The sequence below is a fragment of the Microtus ochrogaster genome, chromosome 2 (genome assembly GCF_000317375.1).
Source record: "Microtus ochrogaster isolate Prairie Vole_2 chromosome 2, MicOch1.0, whole genome shotgun sequence".
Taxonomy (NCBI): domain Eukaryota; kingdom Metazoa; phylum Chordata; class Mammalia; order Rodentia; family Cricetidae; genus Microtus; species Microtus ochrogaster.
In genome coordinates, this window is record NC_022010.1 from 33,169,400 (window position 1) to 33,184,237 (window position 14,838).

At 48.6% G+C, this 14,838-nt stretch overlaps 1 protein-coding gene across 2 annotated transcripts in view; it reads right to left on the reverse strand.

Annotated features, from left to right (window-relative positions):
- Masp1 (mannan binding lectin serine peptidase 1) overlaps positions 1 to 14,838 on the reverse strand; it is a 63,519-nt gene that overhangs the window by 2,909 nt on the left and 45,772 nt on the right. The window contains exons 11-13 of one of the 2 annotated variants that reach the window (XM_005344760.2): positions 6,771 to 6,908; positions 4,407 to 4,520; positions 2,704 to 2,889 (exon numbers count right to left, since the gene is read on the reverse strand). In XM_005344760.2, coding sequence (XP_005344817.1) covers positions 2,704 to 2,889; positions 4,407 to 4,520; positions 6,771 to 6,908 — 438 coding nt within the window. Of the gene's footprint in view, positions 1 to 2,703; positions 2,890 to 4,406; positions 4,521 to 6,770; positions 6,909 to 10,675; positions 13,037 to 14,838 lie in introns of those variants that run through there. The other variant, XM_013351732.2, reaches the window with a different exon arrangement.

The following is a 14,838-nucleotide window of genomic DNA, read 5'->3' on the forward strand; positions in this document are numbered from 1 at the left end:
TCATCCTCTGCTGGCGGGGAAAGGGCTGAAGTTACTACTCAGAGAAAGGCAGCTGCAGGGGAGGGACAGGGCGAGATGGGTGCTGAGTCGGATGGCATTTGCTCCTTGATTTACTACCTGGTTCCTTTCTTTACCTCACCCTCCTGGCAGCCAGCAAGGACCTAAGGCTCCGTGAGAGCTGTCATTTCACCCATCTTGTTCCCTCTTGCACCCTCAAGTCTACAGCAATGTTAGGCTGTAGGAAGGAGGTCCCCCTGGTCAAGGACTTTGGACATAGAGCCCAGCATAGTCAGTTACAAGTCAGGCCTCAAATGGTTTCAGACGCCACATCCCTAAAATGAATGTGCTGGACTTGGCAAACCCACAAACCAAGGATTATGAAGTCCATAAGCTTATGAAGGCACAGATGTGGGGATAAAATGGAAATGGGCTGAGGGCAGAGAGGGCAATCGCATTCTCATTTAATAAGAAGCCTTGGATACTGAAGACAGTACTGCGATTAAATTCAGAGAACCGCATCTCTCCTCGCACATCTGCTTCTCATGATGCTGATGAGCCTCCGCTTCTCTTTATTTTTCTTCCTCCTCATTCCCTTCCTTCCTCTCTTTTTTACATTTTATTAGCTCTTTGATAAATTTGTACAATGCCTGTTGATCATATTCGTTCCTTTCTCCCCAGCTCGTCCTAGATCTACCCACCTTCCCGATCCACTCAACTCTGTGACATCTCTCCCTTTCTCTGTTTATTCATTTATTTATTTTATTCATCTGACGAATCTGATCTGTGTGGTCTGTATTTGGCTGTGTGACCTTACACCGGAGTGTGGTTGACCCACTAAAGGTCACACCCATAGAGAAAACTGACTCTCCCCTTCCCAGAAGCCATCAATCACCATATCTCCTTAGATAGGCGTGGGACTTTGTGCTGAGCGCCCCTCTGCATGCTGGGATTTTGTCTGGCTCGGGGCTTGCACGGGACTTGTTTGTACTTCACACAACTGCTGTGAATTCACATGTAACTGCCCTGCTGTGTCCACAAAAAAGTCTCTCTGTAGGCTTTGCCTCTTACATCCTTTCTGTCTACCCTGTCCACAGCGATCCCTGAGCCCTTGGAGGAGGGCTGTGATATAGATATCATGTATATTAATTTAGGGCTGAGAAGGCACAGCCAATCTTATTCTCTGTAACTTGACCAGTTGTGGGTCTCTATGTTAATCTCTGTCTACTGAAGAAAGAAGCTTTACCGTGTGAGTTGAGAGGGGCAGTAATCTCTGGGCATAGTGGTGAGTCACACCAACACGTACAAGGCTTCCAGGAGGAATACCGTAAGTTAGTGGGTGCCAGGCAGCTGGTCCCTTCGAAGCCCATAGTGCCTGGTTAGCCAGCCAGTCTCACCTACACATTTCCTGTCGGCTCACTTCTCTTAAACACTTCTCAGATTCCAGCAATTTCTTCTGCACCATCTTTAAGCTTCAGGAAATGAGTGAGGATATGACACACTGAATTCCACAGAAGAGGAGGCCAGCTGGCCTGGGCTGGCCTCCTGCTCTCCTTTGGATATATTCTGTTCACGATAGTTCACTTTAATAACATAGCCAGCCTGATGGGGTTTCGCATCCAGTTTAGAGGCGGGGGACCTAGGCTTAATGAGGCTGGCAGCATCCTCAAGGCGACTCACCAAGAAAGCCAGGGTCTTGATTGGATCCTCCCTCCCACTGCTGGTTGGCTGTGTAGTGCTGGTTATTGAAACTAGGGCCCAGTGCGGACAAGGCACACACGCCATTGCAGAGCTCTGTTCAGCCTGAGCCACACCCCCCAGCGATCCTTCTGTGTACTGCGTGGTGATGCTGGGAGTGACAACAAGTAATGACAGGTTTTCTTGAATGATGGGGTTTTCAGAAAAGGGAGTTGTTTTCTACTCTTCCAGCCTCCACAACGTGGACCTACTAACTCCTCCAACCCTGCCCCAGGCTCTATGCAATTTCTTCCTGTGTGCACCCCAGATCATCCCCTTTACTTATAGTTCATCAATACTTTGTTAAATTTTCTAGTATAATCACTTGGATGGTTATGGAGTTCCTATATGAAAAAACAAGCATGCTGGTTTACTTTGTGCCTAATACTACTTGTGCCTCTGTGGAATGTGTTCTGATTTGGTTGTGTTAGGGGAAGCACACACTGTGAGATGAGCTGTTTTATAGAACCTCATCAGTGCTGAAGAAGAACGCCTTGCCATAGCCACTGCCACACTACAGAGGAGTAGCCAGAGGAGAGATGCTATGCTGGCTGGTTGCTATGCCAACTTGACATAAGCTAGAGTTACCTGAGAGGAGGGAGCCTCGATTGAGAGATTGCCTCAGTCAGATCCGGCTGTATGCAAGTCTGTACAGCATTTGTTAAATTAGTGACTGATGTGGTGGGCTCAGCCCGTTGTGGGTGGTGCCATCTCTGAGCTGGTGGTCCTGGCTTCTATGAGAAAGCAGGCTGAACAAGCCACGTGGAGCAAGCCAGTAAACAGCTCTCCTCCATGGCCTCTGCATCAGCTCCTGCCTCCAGGTTCCTGCCCTGTTTGAGTTCCAGTCCTGATTTCCTTCAGTGATGAACATTGATGTGGAAGTGTAAGGCAAATAAACCCTTTCCTCCCCAGCTTGCTTTGGTCATGGTGTCTCATCACAGCAACAGTAACTCTAGCTAAGACAGGTACCTTCAGTGGAGGGATGCTCAGGAAGGCAGATGGGCATCACAAATTCGTTTAGCCTTGGGCTCTCCGACAGCTCCACCAGACCCAGGTCGTTCTCAAATGTGCTGGGGTTGTACGAGGGGTGCAGGACGACGCGCCTCACACTCAGATGCTGTTCGTCTTCATCTGAGCGGCGCCTCCAGTGCTTTCCTGGACCATGGAAAGTGTGTAAGGCAGAGCAGAGTGGAGGGAAAGGTGGAGCCTTGCTCGCTACCGCCCCATGTTCCATCTGGTACCCGTTCCTGTCTTAATCCCTCCCCTCTCTGTCCTCACCCCCTCAGCCATCCTGCGCCTTCTCCTGGCTCCACCTCTAACCATCACAGTGACTGAGAATGCTCCATCTGATGCCCTTGCCACTGTCCAGTTGATCATAGTCACCCTTTACTGTCTGCATCATAGGCCGCCTGCTTAATTAGAGGTTTTTCCTACGTGATAACCCAGGCTGAGAAAGGCAAATACTGTGCATTCTCTCTCGCATGTATATCCTTGTCTCTATTAAAATATGCATGAGAGCCGGGCGGTGGTGGCGCATACCTTTAATCCCAGCACTTGGGAGGCAGAGGCAGGCAGATCTCTGTGAGTTCGAGACCAGCCTGGTCTACAAGAGCTAGTTCCAGGACAGGCTCCAAAGCCACAGAGAAACCCTGTCTCGAAAAACAAAACAAAACAAAACAAAACAAAACAAAACAAAACAAAACAAAAATATGCATGAGTAGGTAGGAGAAAATGTGAGTAAAGGCCAGGAGTGGGACCCACATGACCAGAAAAAAAGAAATGATTCTCTAAGGGGGTGAGGGTAGGGAAGACGGTAGAGGAAACTGGAACAGGTGAACACTGGGAGCAAAAAGGGAAGCAGGGAAGCGGGGTAGGGAGATGAGAGGCGAGAGGGGTGGGGTGGGGGAGAACCAACCAAAATGAAACATACGTATGTAAAACCTCATATAGAAATACTACTTTGTAAACCAATTCTGAAAATAAATAAATAATACATAAGAAATGGAAAGTACTTCTGAGTTATTCATTCCCGATGCGATGTTTTTGGTGTTCCAGAAGATTTTTATTTTATTTTCGTGCATGCATGTGTGTATGTGTGTGCATGTGTGTGTGCACTTGTGCATGCCTGTGTGTGTGCATGCATGTGCATGCATGTGCGTGTGTGCTATGCACAGGCACGGGGTACCTGCTGAGGTCAGAAGAGGGGGCCGGGTCTTCTGAAGCTGGGGTTACAGGTGGTTGTGGGTTGCTGATGTGGGAAAGGAAGTCTGGCCCTCTCTTCTGAGCAGGGGCTCTCAACTATGAAGCCATCTTTTCATCTTCTGAGACTAATTTGTAATGCCAGTTAGCTCTGAAAGGACTTTAAAAAAGAATTCCCCAAACAAAATTCCGATTACTAAAAATCTTGACGTGCATCAAAAAAGATACTACCCTACATCCTCCCCTGTCTCAAAACTTCCAGCTTCCGCTCTCCCAATAGATGCTGGTCTTGTTTTTATGAAGTTTATAGGCTGCCATGGGCTGGCACTAGTTTTTAATTAGATTGTGGCTCAGTGTTGAACTGAGCCAGCGCGTGGTCTTTATTTCATAAGGAAGAGCCTTGCAAATGGTAGCAGGGAAACTCTGTTCTAAGAACTACAACTGGCTTTGGAAGTCTGGGCCCTCCTACTCACCCATGACAATTTTGAAGTCAGAAGGGCCGAGCAAGTCTGAGCTGTGTAGGGTTGGATCTTCTGGATCGAGTGGATGGTGGAGGCAGTGAGCTGCTGTCAAAACCCAGTTGGTACCTGAAGAATAGAGCACACACATTCTGCGTCCTGCATTGTCCTATGCTGCCTCTGACTGTGTCGAACTTGATGCTACTCAAGAGCACAACCCCAGGCCCTGCAAATGCCCAAACATGCCTCCACTGTGTTCATTGCCCCAGGTCAGATACTCAGATGTTCCCATCGCGAGAAGAGGAATTAAATCTGCAGTTCTAACACCCTATTTCAACATAGGCCGGGCTGGACATTTTAAAGAGGTTTTCTTGACTTGGATGAGTACCAGCTAGCCCAGAGTGGGTCCTCAAAGACCCAGGGAGTGTTGCCTTCCTACCCAGCTTTACTTGTTTGGTGGAGTTCTGCTGTCAGCATTGGTAGCACCTGGGGGTTCCTCAGACTTCTGTTTAGCAAGACCCCCAAGTGGTTCTTGTGCACATGGAAACTTGGCAGGTACTGAGGCGGATGGTTAGTAGCTGGCGTGTGACTACACATTGTCATCACCTTAGGAAATAGGAAAGGCATCAGAATTGTGACCCATATCCAGCCTATTGGAGTTAGAGAGTTAGGCCCAGCAGCAGTAGGTGAAAGGCTCCTTCTGTAATCTGACTTGCACTCAGGGTGGAGGACTGCTGTACATAGCCAGCCCTGTCGCTTACGACTACAAACCTTCAGAATGGTTGTGTGGCTGGAGTGACAGGAAGCTAGGGCTACCAGGTCTCTTGATTAGTGGCCTAGTGTCCTTCTCGGCTATCACCTTCCCCGGGATGAGTATGGTCTTCATGCTCACTTAATGCAGAGCCAAACTTTTGGCCTTCCTTTCAATAGAGCTAATGGCAAGTCCACAGATAGCTGCGGCCTGGACACCCCCAGCCAGAGCCAAGCAGAAAAGCATCTCTGTAGGCAGGGCTGAGGGGGGTGCGGGAAGGTAAGCCTCAGTACTCTAGGCTATAGCTCAGAGTCAAAGGCAGATGGTGTTTCTGGAGCAGAGTCCAGACTCTACTTGTTCCTCTCGGAAGGGACCACATGTTCTCTGCTTCCTGGTTCCTGGTTCTGAACAAATCTCAGCACGGAACACTCTTTTCCTATGAGGTGCCTCCTGAACCTGCCCACGACCAGGGCTTATTGGGGTGGTGGGTAAGGTGGGCTGAGATACCCAGTTAGAAAATCCTGCCTCAGAGCAGGGCTCTCTAGATGAGTCTAGTTATATGCTCTAGCCTGCCCAGAGATTAATGTCACCTTTGAACTCTGCCATCACCCCCAGTCCCTCACTGAACCTCGGTATGGACACAGAGACAGTGTTCTACCTCTTCTTCTGTCTTTTAGACTCTTTATGATCTCTCTGCCCTGTCCTATCCACCCTCTTCCACTACAAGAATAGCAGAAACCGGGATTACAGATTTGCAGGGCTGTGGAGAGGGCCAAGTGTGAAGGGACTTTTAGCTGGGCTGATGGTAAAATGAATTTCAGCTTCCAAACAAACATTTAACCAGTTCCAACACAGGATGAATATTATTGATGGAAGACTCGATGTTTAAAAAATGATAATAAAACTACTTCCAAATCTTTAAAGCAATGGGTGACATCTCATTTTTCCTAACAAAGTTGTAAACCTGACAAACGGCCCCTTTCCCTCCACCTCCTGTGATCCTTCCTCTCCATCTCTCTGCCTCTTCTGTTTCTTCCCTGGGGCTCCTCCCTCCCTTTCTTCTTTCCTGATCTTGTCCTATCCCTTGGTGTCTTAGGCCCCACAAGTCTCTTTGATCCTTGTCATACATCACCATTTTTCTCCATGGGAAACAAATTTAATATTCCGAAAGTAGTCGGTATGAAAGTGACTAACAGAATTAGAATACAGACTATATCAATCTGCTCGGTAAAACAGAGCGGAGTGTACAGAAGAGTTCAATTCAGCCGCTCGGTTCTCTGGGTTCCTTCATTTCCAAACACTTTGAGCAGGTACAGCATGGGGGTTTATGTAGCAGCTCTGGACTGTCCCATCTCTGTGCCATATGTATAGGCCGTGGGTCACGATCCATGCCCAACCACCTGTCAGGAGACTGATCAGAATCCAGGAAGTGCTCCACAGCTCACGGAATTAGCACTGGGTATGCTTAGCCTGGTTCCAGCCGAAGGCTCTCTTTTCAGCTCGTCCACACCCTTTCTGGGGGGCAGTGATTCTCAAGGAAGAAGTGGCCAGTTTTCAAGGGAAAGTTGGTCCTTAGCTCTCACCCTGCCCCCAGCCCTGAGTCCTTCACCCCTTCTCCCTCTCCTTACCTAAAAGGCTACCCCCACAGAAGGGCTGCCCGTTCAGGTGTGACAACATGGCAATCCATGGAGTGGTACCCTTCTGGGCTGGGCGTCCATTGAAGATCCTGGAGATCTGCTTCCGGGAGAACTTGGGAAGACCACACACTGCAGCCAAAGGAGGGAGGGAAGGTCACATTCTATACTCCACTTCATCCACTAGGGTTACCAGATTATCATTCTGTTAGGAACATCTGTTACCACTACATCATCCGCCATCCACTGCCCTTCTAACAGTGTTATTGTTGAAGTCTTGTCTTGTTTTCATGTGTGTATATAGTTTCCCCATTCATGGCATAGGCAGCCTGAGTGTGATTGGCCTCAGCTCTGGGTTCAGGAGCAGGAATGTGACTCATTAAAGGTCTACATCCTGAGCCGTAGTAGTATCTTTAAAATGAGATGTGTTCTCGGACAGCCAATTAAAGTCTGGGTTGAAGATTTTACTCAACATTAGAAAAAGAGTAAGATTTTCTCGGCCAGAATTGCTGAGCTCTTGTTTGATCTGCCAGCTTGCGTCTTGTGGAGAACATGCTGGGGACAGGAGAACAGTGCAGCCAAACATCAAGGAAAGCGGAATGGAAAGATAAGGGTGGAGGCGGGGCCGTAGCCCAGCGCTAGGCTCTTCCAGGGAACCATGTGAAAGAGTGTGGGAATGATCTTTTCAGTTATGTGACCCAGTAGATCTCCCTGCTTTCTTTCGTCTTGCCTCTTCCTCCTCCTCTTGATGTTGGTTTTCTGTGACTCAGAAAGGTCAGGTTCCTAATAAAAAAGTGTCCTGCACCGTGAGCAGGGACCTTGTCCCCAGAGAAAGTCTGCCTCAGAGTCTGTGCACTTCTGCCCTATTGCCTCCTCCTCTGCCTTCCTTGGTGTGGAACCACAGACAAACCCACAGGTGAACGCTCTTAGAAATCACCCCTGTGTCCCTCTTCTCAGACACCTCATGAAGACAGAGTCTGCTGGCTGGCGATGGCATGCGCCTTTAATTCCAACATGCAGAGGCATCCCAATCTCTGCGAGTTTGAGATCAACCTGGTCTACAAAATATTGGGATAGCCAGAACTGTTATACAGAGAAACTCTTTCTCAAAACAACAACAACAACAACAACAACAGTCAAAACCCAGAGAAAGTACGTGATTTGTTAAAAGTTATTCTATGAGGGAATGGCAAGAATATAATTCTGGGTCATGTGACCCCCAACTCTGGACTTGTTCCAGTCCAGCCAGAATCACTAACTTCAACAATGTGGCTTCCAGGTCCCATAGAGCTCTCTAGATCCAGGATGTCTTGCCCCACTTTCAAAGCAAAGACTGGGCTGAATCCCAGACAAATGTGCTGCACCCTTGATCCCAACTGTATCATCTCCCAGTGGTGCTGCTCATAGGCAGTGGCCCAAGCCAGCACCCTACCCCGTTCCCAGCAGACACTGGGGGCCCTGGGGACTGCTGCTTTTCCATAGTTTTCATCTCTCCTTCTTTTATAAAACATGGTGAAGGCTTTTTCATACACACACACACACACACACACACACACACACACACACACACACGCGCGCGCGCGCGCGCGCGCAAGCATACAAACACACACACGTATACCTTCCCTTTCCCTACTTCCTTTCACGTCACAGTCTCTTCTCTTCCCTTGCAATGAAGCCTCTCCCAAGAAGACAGAACAGGCCCCCTTCACATTCTCCCCGTTGTTGAACCTGGATTTAGAGTAAGGTGCTATTTCCTGAAAAAAGGCTGTCCTTGGAATTGACTTGTATTTGGGCAGCTCGGGGCCTAAATGGGACTTCGACAGTGATCCATACATGTATGCGAGAACACTGGCTTTGAAATTGTATCCAATGTGTTTTCTCTGTTCTTCCAACCTGTCCTTGTCCTGTGGCTCCCCAGTCATTGAAGTCGGCCATCCTTTGAAGTAAAGGAGAGATAGACTTCAACTTCAAAGAACAAAGCAGAAATCGAGGGAGGGGAAGCAAGGCTTTTGTTTGAAATTAGGTACTGTGGTAAGAACAAAAGATGTATACGTTTAAAGGAAGCGAAGCCTGGAAACCGAGCATAACTTTTACTGGGTGCCACAGAGACAAGACGACAGTACTGCAGGGAGAGTTGAAAGCCCTTCTCAGGCAGGGGAAAGGCTCAAGGGAAGGAGGGGGCTGCCTAGGAGGGAGAAGGATGGTAGAGGGAGATGGTATTAGGCAGTTCAAACACAGACAGCTTGCACACTGACCGCCCTCAGAAAGGATGATAGCTGCTTGGGTCCTGTCTTGATGAATGTCCACTCTGATCTGCAGTCCACACCGGACAGGTGACCACTTTCCCACTATCCAGTCTCTCTCCTTAGTGACACAAGCACATTTTTTTTTTCTTGCCTTTAATCCTCTGTCTTGGTGTTTTCTTTAAAGTCCTTGGCTTCCTTTGTTTTCTGTAATTTTCCACCAGACAATACCTTTTATCTCCAGGCTGTATTCTACCTATTGTTGCTAAGTATCAACTCCTATCTCGAAAGTGCTTTGTCTTCTGAAGTCCCTAAGTCTGGACTGGTAATATACATTTCCAGCTGGACTGCTTGTGAATTCTTCAAGCCTAGCAAAGCTGAGTCCTCGGCCTCTTCTTCCACCAGCCACCCTCCCTCCCTTGGCTACCCCAGACCTCTGATGTCTGAACTGACCACACATTTGTCACCTCCATTTTCTTACACTTCTATTTCTTGTCAGCCACTAAGCAGGCAGAAAGTTACCAGACATAGGATAATATATCTTCCCATTCCATATCACAGTGTGCTCCAAATAATCCACGTGCCACAATCCAAAGTCAACGTAGTTAGTGAATACAAATCAAAAATATCTTCAACTTCAAGTCATGGGAGGTTTTGAAACCACAATGTGTAAAGCTTTCAAGGCTAATTTAGGATTGTTTTAGTTCTCATCAGCATATAAAGCATGACACAACACCAAAAGTATGATACAAACCCCCAAAGAAGGCAAGCCGTGTGTGTGTGTCCCATGAAGCAGCCCTGCTCTCACGGTAGCCGATTCTGCATTTGTACCCTCATGTGTGCAGCACCCCAGGAGATTCCTATGGCCCACGATCTGCTGATGAGCCATTTAAGTGGGCTAAACTGCCTTATCTGTATTACCATGCCCGCATATCTCACCAAGATACTTTCAAAAGCACAGTCCTTCCTTGCCGTTTCCCCTCCCATGCTAGCTATACTCAGACCCTGTTGGATGCAGACTTTCCAGGGGTGAGACTCAGCAATTTGCAATGCTCGGCAAGTACCATAACATGAATCAAACAAGATGCAGTTAGAGCATCTCTGATTAGAAAGCGGTGCAGGCCAGGGCTTATAAGACTTGTCTGTCTGTCAGCGTCCTCTGTTCTGTCTCCAGCTCAGGCCTGCTGTCTAGTTTTTCCACTCTTTCCCACTGTGCCCCTTCCGTCTCCTCGAATCTTTGCAGCCTTTGCTGAACCATGCTGGGTCCCTGTAATTATGCAGTTACACTTTTAATCACATTTCCACAATACTTTAATCTCATTCCTTTGGTGGAAGTTAGCTCCCTTTGCTGGAGTTCATGCCTAATGCACATAGCCCTGTCTTGTCTGCCAGTGTGAGCTCTTTAAGCCACGGATGCAATTGTAGGCAGTTAAATGAAGGCAGTTACAGCCTAACTTCTGAGAAAGAAGTACGTCAACAACCAATAAGCATCCCCTTTTCCTCACTACCTCATCTTAGATGATGCTCAGTTGTCAGTAGCTGGGCCTACAAAGGGGGTGGGAGCCTAATGAAAGCAAATTTATTTTTTAAAAGATCAAAATGAACACATTTCACAACAAGCTCTCACACCAAGGCTGTTGGTTATCCACAGATTTATTGCCACCGCAGACCCCTGACAAGAGAAACAGTATGCAGAGGCCCCTCAGAGAGCAGCAAAGCCTGTGGTATTAAATATACAAAATATAGTTTCCTTTACATGTGCCATTCATAGATATAGGAGTGTGTTTTGATTGACGTTTCCCAGTTCTCTCCACATCCCTCTCCGGGCCTTTCCAGCTGCCTTTGTCTGATGGAGGTTCTTGGGTTGGTGAACTCGGGGAAAGGAGAGAATTCAGCCCTGAGAGCCAGGGATGCCGCTAGCAATCAGGCAGGTGGTCACTGAGAGTGCTGGACAGGCCCTAAGGGATCTACTGTCTTCATCCTCCTGAGGACGAGGCTCAGAGAAGAAAATGATGTCAAGGGTCACATGGGCAGTTGAAGGCAGAGCTCGAGACAGAACCCAGGACTCAGGGCTCTCCATCTCTTTCCAATGAGTGAGCTTTTGCTTCCCTGACCTCGGTTCCTGGACCACCAAGGAGTGCATGGCTTGGAGTGTTCTACTTGATAGATTCTCCGGCAAGCTCAGGCTCCAGGGTTGAGTATAGCCTTGGAGTGTTGTATCATGTCTTGAGTCCATATTTTCTTCTGTTTTCCTGCTGAGAAGTAACGGGGCACTGTGGGGCACAGGCTTCTCTTTCTCCGAGCACTTGCCAGGTCTCCATACATGTGTCTGGGGCAGGGAATCTCTAGATGCAACATTCCAGACCTGGAAGGTTGCTTTGTGCTTGTGTGGAGTGGCAGGTGTTGACGCCTTATGGTGCCAGCTAGTATTTGAGTGGTGCACAAGTCCAATGCATCCTGAGTGGACAGCAGGTGTTGAAGGGGCTCAGGAGAGCTGTTTCTCTTCCCCGCCCTTAGTCAGTACAATTCTCGCAGTATACTTTCAGCCATTTGAAATTCTGAGAGCACAAAGCATAAGCCTCACACTGCAGGAAGCTTTCCAGAGAAACTCCAGGAAGAAAAGTTCTCCAAGGTCCTGTTCTCTGAGCCCTAGCTCGGGCTCTGCTCTTGCTCCCCCTATCCAGATTAGTTCTTACCTACATGAAGAACTAGACTTAGGGCATGCCCAGAAACCTGAGCTGGGCAAACACACAGATACAGACTCCAGCTGAAGGACTCTTTTCCTAACGATCAGGTCCAAGCAGAAAGCAAGACTGACAAGGGATTAGGAGTGATTGACACTTAGGACTGAGGCCTTCTGGAACAGCTTCCCCTGCACTGCTGGAGAGGCGAGGCTAAGGGAGAGGAAGAGGCTGCTCAAAGCTTTGGGCTGAGTTCTCTTGCCTAGAGGCTTTCCCTGCACCCCATTAACCCCAGTCTCGGGGGCCTGTCTCAGGGGGATGAGTGGCCAGCTGGGTCGGTGCGCGGCAGTTTATTTGGTCTGGTAAGCAACATGGGGTACGCTGTTGGCATTGTGTAGTGTAACTTCACTTGATCTGGAGCAGGGGAGGCAGGCCCTGGGAAGTAAACGCATTCACCGTTCCACCTGGAGCTCCCCCGCTGTCATCGGGGAGTTCATCTCCTCCCACACCCAGTCCACATAATTGGAGACCTTTGTGTAGACGCCATACACTTGCTTGCTGCCGCATTCTTCGGGTCCTCCCCAGGACACCAGGCCTTGGGCTACCCAGTGCTGGCTCAGCTCATCGAAGATGACGAAGGCCCCACCGCTATCACCGAGGCATGTATCCTTGCCGCCCTCATAGTAGCCAGCACAGAACATGTTCTCTGTGACACTGTAGTTGCCTGACCGAGACTCATAGCTGGCTTTGCATTCAGCGTGTGACACCACGGGCAATTTGACGTACTGGAGAACATCTGACAGGGTCCGTGTGCCGCTGCTAATGATCTCATCCACAGTCACGTTAGGATTCGAGATGCCCCAGCCAGCCACCAGTCCTAACATGTGAGGGGCTGGACCTTCAGGCTCAGATCTCGGCAGACAGATGGGCATGACGTGGGCTCCCAAGGGCACAGGTTCCTGCAGCTGTACCAGAGCTATGTCGTGGTTGTAGTTCTGGATGTTGAAGTCTGGATGGAGTATGACTCGGGCAGCAGAGCTATTGACAGCACCTGATTTGTCCCGAACATCGTGAAGACCCAAGTAGACGGTGACGTGTTCCTTGGAGACAGGGATGACCGTGTTGTCTCTGCGCTGGGAGCGTAGCACGTGGGCTGCTGTGAGTATCCAAGATTCAGAGAGCAGCGCGCCACTCCCAAACCACTTGTCATTCGGTACCCTTGATGTGTCTTCCACCACGATCAGGGCCTGCCACGGGAAGAGGCCGAGTTCAGCGTTCCGACCGCCGATAATCCTCTTGACCAGGTTCGGCAGGGCGCGGGAGGGTTGCCCACACACTGTAAGAAGGAGGAGGGGAAACAAGAGTCAGGGTCAGAGTCAACCATGTGAAAAGAATCCAGAGAAATTCACATCTCAACCACTGTGGATTATGCCGCCACGGAGCCCTCACTTCCCTGAGTCCAGCGAGATATGGAGGATTCAGCTATGATTTAGCCATAGCTAAATCTCTCTGAGTTTAGCCTAAGTCTAGTGTGGACCTCCATGGCCAGAGCTATTCACGTTCCAGATCATTTTATGCATTGGCCTTGCCCAACCTGAAACTCTTCTGTCACACCGCTTTTGGACTGGACCATATTTAGGCAGGCCATCCTTAGCTGGGAGCACTTATACCTCTTCTTCTCTAGAAAGATGCCTTCTCTCCCAGAAGCCGTTGCATTACAGGTACTCAGAGAACCTCTTGGCATTTTCTCTTGATGTCTGCAGAGAAGCCGAGGGAACCTAAATGGCCTTCTATCAGACTACGGTCATCAGCTGGCAAGCTTCTAACTCCATAACTCCTTTTTATGAGCCATAGGCAAGCTGTGTGACTTCCAGAAGATCTGTCCCCTCATCGGTAGCACGGGTGTGTTACTAGCTCTTATTTTATGACTTTTACAGCGTTTGGAAGAACTACTCAGTTTCGTGAGAATTTCGTAAATTTCACCACACCAGACCGGGACGCATGGGATCTTGACCCCACTTTTCCACTTTCCAAATGAACTGAGTCACCTCCGGATTTCAACATCTGAAGGATGAGCTCCAAATTTTAAATTTCTTGGATTTTTTTTCTTTGTTTACTGTGTCCGCAATCTATCCACTAATGTCATTGTCTAGAGGTTAAGGTTAGCGCATGCTGACATGGCTATCAGATCGGGTAGATCTAAACTAGAGCATAGGGTAGATGTTTCGTCTGTGTCCTATACTGCTTTAGCAATATTAAGACCACGGTCATAGGCTTCACTCATTGCTCTGGCCTAAAGAGCTCGCTGATATCGTGCATTAAGGCTCAGTGCACACAGGGTAAGGAGAAGGTGGCATAATCCACAAGCAATGATGGGTAAATCCTGCTCAAGGTCACCCATCATTGCCTCCAGGGGCCCGTTAGTACCTTTAAGATAGAAAACGTCGTTCCTCTGAGCTGCACCCCGAGCACACACATGTGTCACCAGACCCCCACAGCCAAACGTCTCTGGTTTACGAGCAGAGGGTCTTCAGTAACAAACCCTCCCTGGCTATAGACAGACTCATATGGGTGTTTCCCAGGAAGGGTGTTTGAGGCTGGTGTGGGTGTGCACTTCCTGTTGCAATGGTCAGGCTATCCTCTTTGGCTCTGGGCACTTCTAACAATTCTTAAGAGGCAGAGGAATATTTGGGTTCTCTTGAGACTTTGGGAGGGTAAACTTTCAACAGGCTAATGCTTTTCGGATGCTCTTCTTCCCAGTGCCAAATGCTTCGTCCACGATCCTGGGCCATCCTGTCTTTTATTCCAAGCCAGATGTGAACAGACCTTCTAAGCTTTTCTGGCCTGGGCTTTGAGGTTGAGGGCCAGTCTCTCATCGCAAACAGCAGACAACAAGGTGACATTTCAAGGTAGGTCTGTGACATGCTAGGCCTTAAAAACTTATCTAGCAGACAAAGGCTAAAATCTGGTGAGGTGTCTCAGTCCATGTCACAACAGAACTCATGGCCAACAACGAACGGCTCCTCTCCCAAACCAAAGTGCAAATATTTCCCAAGGTCACAGAAGGTCACAACTCAAAGAATGTTAGAGAACAGCTAATTTATATATGGAGAAACAAAGTTTCAGAAAAGGTTATTG